The sequence below is a fragment of the Sinocyclocheilus grahami genome, unplaced genomic scaffold (assembly GCF_001515645.1).
Source record: "Sinocyclocheilus grahami isolate Dianchi unplaced genomic scaffold, SAMN03320097.WGS_v1.1 scaffold48.1, whole genome shotgun sequence".
Taxonomy (NCBI): Eukaryota; Metazoa; Chordata; class Actinopteri; order Cypriniformes; family Cyprinidae; genus Sinocyclocheilus; species Sinocyclocheilus grahami.
In genome coordinates, this window is record NW_015505227.1 from 1,485,879 (window position 1) to 1,493,224 (window position 7,346).

General features: G+C 35.5%; 1 protein-coding gene across 2 annotated transcripts; it reads right to left on the reverse strand.

Moving 5' to 3' along the window:
* Positions 1 to 4,294: 4,294 nt before the first annotated feature.
* Positions 4,295 to 6,754, reverse strand: LOC107582949 (interferon a3-like). 2 transcript variants are annotated; one of them, XM_016268973.1, is made up of 6 exons: positions 6,694 to 6,754; positions 6,155 to 6,212; positions 5,576 to 5,647; positions 5,229 to 5,384; positions 4,804 to 4,896; positions 4,295 to 4,574 (listed from the first exon to the last, which is right to left on the reverse strand). In XM_016268973.1, exons 2-6 carry the CDS (start codon positions 6,191 to 6,193, stop codon positions 4,470 to 4,472), a joined length of 465 nt encoding a protein of 154 aa, XP_016124459.1. In that variant the 5' UTR covers positions 6,194 to 6,212; positions 6,694 to 6,754; the 3' UTR covers positions 4,295 to 4,469. The 2 variants fall into 2 exon arrangements, with proteins under 2 accessions (XP_016124459.1, XP_016124458.1); XM_016268972.1 differs by lacking the exon at positions 6,694 to 6,754 and having other exon boundaries at positions 6,155 to 6,283.
* Between the last annotated feature and the right edge of the window lie 592 nt (positions 6,755 to 7,346).

Here is a 7,346-nt window from a genome sequence, read left to right on the forward strand (position 1 = left end):
GCTTCACAAGTAGACAATGCCACTGTTGATTGCTTTCTGGTTTTCCATGAAATCAAAGAACTTCCTTCACTCAGATTGACACAGTATCCTGAAATACTACGCCTGTCTTTTGCATCTGATGCCCAGTCAGCATCACTATACACTCTTAGACCTAGTTTATCTATGTCATTTCTTTTGAAGAACAATCCCTGTTCTGCTGTACCTTTAAGGTATCTGAACACATGTTTTACTGTGTTCCAGTGTTGTTCTGTTGGTTCAGCAAAATGCTGAGATAATTTACTGACAACAAAACTTAAATCTGGTCGTGTGCAAGTGGATAAGTAAATTAAACTTCCCACTGCTTCCCTGAATTTCTTTGGCTCTTTCATTTTTCCGGCATCTTCTGAATAATCAAGCTTTAGTTCACATGGCGTTTGTCTTGATTTACAGTCCTGCATATCAAATCGATCTAGTATTTTCCTCACATATCTCTCCTGTGACATTTTGACTAGACCATCTGCTCGTTCAAAATCTATGCCCAGGAAATATTTCAACCTTCCCATGTCTTTCAGGTAATTTGACTGATACCGTAATGCAATGTATAAGAGTGCAATACTTAACAGTGGCCATACGTGCCATTTTCCCAGGATGCGCCTTTGGCCAGGATTTCTATATTGCCTAAAATATCTAGGTTTTGGCTTTGTTTGCGTGTGCAGACCGATCGGTGTATGACACCAAAATACCATACAGACGGTTCCTTATGCTTTCAAAATGCTCTCGAGGTATTTTAATGTCATACACCGATCGGTCTGCACACGCAAAACAAAGCCAAAACCTAGATATTTTAGGCAATATAGAAATCCTGGCCAGGAAATGGCACGTATGGTCACCCTAATCAACTCCATAAAAACAATTGAGCTGACAGAATGTCAAATGAAATTTCACGGTAATTCACGCAGCCTGATTATGGAGTTTCGTAGCTTTCAGTGTAACAGTTTGGATGAAGATGAGGCCTTTGGGCCAGCTTTCATGGACATGATGGTGTCCAGTCTGGGGAATAAAGGACGGCACACTGCCATGGCAGAGATGTTCCAGTCTTCTTGTCCCATGCTCATTAGTTGCATTTGTTAATATACAAATTCATGCAATTAACTCATTTTTGCCCAATCACACCAGTGTTGTATTAGTATTATTTATTAATATTTAATTAGCTTTTATTTTTTATATGTTCAGTTGTTTATTTTAATTGTAGTTTAAGTTTTAGTAATTATATACTTCCATTTTTTTTAACCCATGATTTCTAATTTTCACGTTTTTTAATTCACTTGCCCTCAGGGCATCCAAGATGTAGATGAGTTTGGTTCTTCATCAGAACAGATTTGGAGAAATTTAGCATGACATCCCTTGCTCACCAATGGATCCTCTGCAGTGAAAGAGTGCCATCAGCGCTGATAAAAACATCACAATAGTCCACACGTAATCCACACCACTCCAGTCCATCAGTTAAAGTCTTGTGAAGCGAAAAGCTGCATGTTTGTAAGAAACAAATCCGTCATTGAGGTGTTTTAACTTTAAACTGGTTTAAATATTAGTCCATGAGTCTCTGTTGTCCTCTCACATCAAAATCCACTGATATATTTGTTTAGAACTGTTTTGGACTTTTTCTGCTTGTAAACAGTACTAGTATCTTTGCATATTTCTGTCCTGATTCAGCCATAATGACTTTTTCACGGGATAAAGCAATATTATGGACAGAGGACTCATATTTTAGCCAGAACCAATTTTTTGAAGTTAAAAATAAAGGAATGATGGATTTGTACAATGGATTCAGTACAAACATGCAGGTTTTTGCTTCACAAAATGTTAAAGGCATAGTTCACCCAAAAATGAAAATTCTGTCATTAATTACTCTCATGTCGTTCCAAACCCGTAAGACCTTGTTCATCTTCAGAACACAAAATAAGATATTTTTGATGAAATGTGAGAGCTCTCAGACCCTGCATAGACAGCAACGCAACTGTAATGTTCCCAGGTCCAGAAACGTAGTAAGGATATCGGTAAAACAGTCCATGTGACATCAGTTTGCGCAAAAAAAGTATTCTCATAGCTTCGCAAAATTTAAGTTAAGCCACTGATGTCACATGGACTGTTTTACCGATCTTGACTCTTTCGTAAAAAAGGAGTGAAGAGTTTTTTGTCGCTTTGAACTAATCGCGAGCTCTGAATGCTGGATACAGCGCGAGACCGCGGATGCGAGCTAGGGCGTGTCATGACGTGACAGAGTGACTGATTGCCATGGAAACGTGAACGTCATGTATAGACTATCTTCTCTTTTAATTTTAAATCATTCTGCATTTATATACATCGCTCCATTAAAACCTCAACATGTCGTAAACACAACTCTCCAATAAAAAAGTGCGGGGGACGAATTTACTTTTTATAAAAAGTGGGGGGGACATGCCCCCCGCGTCCCCCGCGTAATCTACGCCCCTGGGCTAAGTGTTATGATTAGTAGCCTAACTTACAATGTTTTTATTCACATTAACTTTCAATGTTAAATTCACATTAAATATAATATCAGTCGTATTAAAAATGTTATGGCATGACATCAATATCTGTTAATTAAGTAAACACAGGTTTTTATGCATAGTTAATAGATTACATTATTAGGTTACTTTGGGTGAGCGTGATTTCATCAAGTACAACATGTTCTTGGATCAACATTGTTGATCCTGAAACAACATTCCAATCAACCAATCAGAATAGAGATATACCTTTTCAGGAAATATCTGTTTTAGACTTAAAATCAGGGTTAGGTGCTTCTACACCCTTGTTAATCTGCTATCATTTCCCACTGATTTTAGGAATAAATTATGGGTAAGGTTAGGTTTAGGGACAATATTTTTGAACAATAATGTTGATCCAGGATCATCAAAAGATGTTGATTCAGGAACATGTCTTACTTGGCAAAATCACGGCGACCGTTACTTTGATCATCACCCACTAAAGATCAACATAATCTATAAAGGTGAGAATCAAGATAGTTCATGATATAGCTAATGCGTTTGGGGATGTTTCGAATAAAAAGGAAAAAATAAATAAAACATAAGTGCTGTTGGCTGCTGTGTGTCACATGACGACCCCGTCAAAAATAATGAGTGCATGACGCCCCTGGTGTTAGTGGTGGTGATCTTACATTGTTTCGCAGTAGAATTTCCTTTTTATTCATATCTGGACAGCTTGAATTGAAAGTTCACTCAAAAATGAAAATTCAGTCATCATTTAACTACAGTGCCTATTGCTTATTACAGTGACTTTATTTTTTTCTGTGGAACACAAAAATGTTTCAGATGTTTTTAACTTGTATTGACAAAAACAGAGACATTTTTCCCTGGGGGGGGGGGGCAACAGGTAAACCCAAAGACGCCTGTCCATGACCTAGAAGGTCACCATGTCACTAAATATGAGGGCCCGAGTCTTAGAAGTATGATATAGTGGAATGTGTTTTTGACTTTCTTACTATGTGTGGAAAAGTACAGTTGTTAAGAGATGTAACCTTGAAGGCTAGGGAAAAGATCCCTACCTTCTTTGTCGCACTCTGCAGCAACTTGTGTTTCTGCACGTCTGTCTGACCTTTCTTGCAAGAAATAAAACCTTTGAAAAAGACAATTGAGCGAGTTTGTCTCTTATGCGGTGAGTCATTTTTATTTTGCCACAACACATTTCACAAAGATCATGTTCAGTCTCTGAAGACCCATAAAAGTAGGTGAAGTAAGACAAGTACAAGGAATTGTAAACTGTACTGGTGTGTGGAAGTTCAATGCATTTAGTAAACAATGTTAACACCTTAAGCGGTTTCAATAATTTTAATTTGAAAGTACAAAATGTTTTGTAACAATTAGAGCAAATAAATAACTATAAATAACTTTAAATATGAAAACAATAAATATACTGGGATATAAAAATTGTGCACAAAGATATATAAATATATTTAAGTATACTTAAAAGAATTAAGAAATATAACCAACATGCATGTGCATCACAACATGCAGGCCGACTGACAATTAATACATATGATCTGAAATGCATAGCATGATTTTACATTTAGCAAAATATCTGAGTATAGTTTAGGCAAAGAGGCTTATTCTCACCTAAACCAAATAGAAACGTTTTCACAGGTATTTGTAAGAAACATAATTTTTGATAACTTCAAGTTTTCTTAGGAAACACATAAGGTAAACATTGTATTAAAGCACTACCCATTAGACAATATAAGCTACTCTAGGTTACATTCTAGGCTTCCTCCATTGCAATTAAATACAAACATCTGAATACACAAACACATTTGTAACATTGAGGGTTTTTTTTCTTCAGTTTTTGTTTGTAAGGCATTGTTTGCAGCAACTTTTTTGTTCTATGGAATGTGTCACAAGTCAGACCTTTTTTTCATTTTTTTTTTCATTAGGTCTTTTTCTGTCATTGATTGTCTGTTAAACTTTTAGCAGGGACTTTGTGTTGTTTGCAATGATGTCCATCCTCTGAAGGTGGGTTCTCACAGCTCTCCGGATCTGCTCCCATGCGTGAGCACTATATTTCTTAAAACACAAGAGGAACATCTTTAGCTGTGTATGACTGATTTTACATTTTATATGGAAGAAAATAATTAATTTTATTCTTTACAAAGTAACATTAACATTGCAGAATCGCAAATACAATATGCCTCTTAAGGCACTAAGAAAAATAAAGCTGATGACAGAAATCAGTCAACTAACACATACAAACAACGTAACAAGCTGTAATATCATATTATACAATCAAACTTACTTCTTTCTTTAAAATCCTCTTTAAAGTCCTGAAGTGCCTTTTTATCCTTTTCTCGTACGACTCCTTATGTGACGGCTTTTGGTATTGGGCCACCTGATAAAAAACCATAAGCAAAATATAAACAATGAGGAAAAATAACATAATTAACAAAATAGTTGTAACAAAAAAATTTGACATTTCATATAACACATTTATTTAATTGCTCATTAATTTAGCCTTTTCATCTGAACATCAACATTTTTATGATTAATGTCATATAACAGTTTTGAGGTTAAAAGATTGAGTGGAATCATTAAATCTAAATGAATGGTCTATTACTATTATGACAATTCCTTTTAATTAAAACAAAGGGTTATATGTAATTCATAGCATGGAATTCTGATATCAGTTTCTCCTAAGCACAAATACTTTCAGACAAGACTTACACATTCTTTAAGCTCAGATGACTGCCTGTGCAGGTCTTTTAGGAAATATTCCACTGTCTTTGGTTTCCATTGCACTGAATTCATGTGCCCTGAGCCATCCATGAGCTTGATGATATGATCTAAGGTCAAGACAAGAAACTTCACCTGGTCCTCCACCTGTAAGGAGATATAATGCTATGTGTAGGTAACTGGTCCCATAAAAACACTGTTGTGATGTATGCAAGTTTAATAAGATTTTCACGTCATGAAATCCTGATCTCATTTCCCCCCATTTATTTTGATAGCATGTTTTTTTATGGAATGAAATGTTTGCCCTCTGTATTCAATCACAAACAAAGTTTACAAACCTTAGCATCGCCTATCAAGTTGTACAGGGTCCCTGGAAATGGCACCTTGATATCCTCAGTATATTGTCCACCCTACAAGACAGAGCACAATTTGTAATTTCTGATATGTTCCATAGCTGTTCATCCATCTGCATATCCAAACCTACAAAAAATAACGTAAATTGACTTAATTTTTTTTTATAAAATTGATTAATAACATTAATTCATCTTTGTCAATCAACCACGTTGAATGAATCACTATTGAAAAAATCTCTGAAAATTAGTGTGATGAAAATAAATGGATAGAAGCAAAGATATTTTTTTTAAACGCTGAACGAAACAGATTAAGCGTGAGAGCATCCCTCAATAGGTTAAACACGTTTATTGCAGTTTTCCAAATAGTCGTGAATCATTCTGTAAGATTGAATTAACAAGTTACTAAGATAAAAACAATGCATCTGTTGTATAGCCTAAATATCTACTTGAGAGTCTTAAAGACCTTGGAGAAAATGACTGTGGTTGTATTGCACAGCAGTCTAATGTCTTCTGATGAACATTCACGAATAAATCATGATGCTTTTAAAAGCGTAGGCTACTTACCATTTCCCTAAGCAGATTCAGAGAATCGGCGCTCACCATCCTGTATCGGCCGAGCCATCTGCAAGCGGAGCATTGCTGCAGAGTTAAAAACATCACAAAAATATACGTCCACATTTGAGCTTGTTTCATCTTTGTATACGTGCAGTAGCTTTCTACTGTGTCGCTCGAGAGACTGTTGCAGTTGCATGGTGGAGTTTGCTGGATTTTATTCGGGAGTATGGAAAGGGAAAACGCAGTATGCAGGTCGGTACTATCCGGCTTACTTTCACTTTCTAGTTGTAGTGAATGTCCATAGACTAGGCTACTATACAAAATATCTCATCTGGTCTGCTATATGAATAATGAAATCACTTTTAAAAGCAATACATTTTGTACTTAGAAAAGAAGTACATATCTAAAGTAACTTACTATAAAAGCATAGGCTACATATTTATAGTTTACTCTTTAATCGTCTTACTATAGACACCAGCGCAAAACGCAAATTAATGCAAAGCAACTTCAATATAAGTTAAAGCAGTCCCACGGCTCAAAATAATTACCCGATTCCAAAGTATTTGAAGGTCGCTGACGTTTCCAAACGAGAAGGGGGTTATACCTGCGGGTTGTGTACAGAATAACACTTTCTGTTTGAGACGTAATACGCTTTGTTAACGCCACGTGCTGACGCAACCACGTACAATCGCTCTCACTGGATTTCACCGCACTTTCTCTTGATGCAATGAAATGCAATTTCTCATCTTTTGTCACTGCACGAGAAAAATGGTCTAGCATTGACCATCAGTTTATCAAAATATTTTACTTCCAGCATATCTTTCTATATTTTTTTTTACATAATAATAATAATTATTATTATAGGCTAATAATTATGTTTAGGCCTATTGTTGTTGTTAAAATGTTTTGTAGCATTTTCTTATAGAAAATAATATATTATTAAACATTTTTCCAGGTTATGCCATTTGTAGCTATAGCAGTGTTTTGGAACAGGGGTAGCTAATATCGAGGTTGTGAAAAAAAAAAATCCTGTGTTTTGGAAAATGATCAACCAGCTTGCATCTAAATGTCATTGGTGAAATGGTATGACAATGACAAGAAAAATTAAAAAATAAATAATTGATAAAACAATTAGTTGTAGGCTAATCAAACAAATACAGATACAAGTGTCTATTACTCTAAATCAAGACTTCTTGCACGC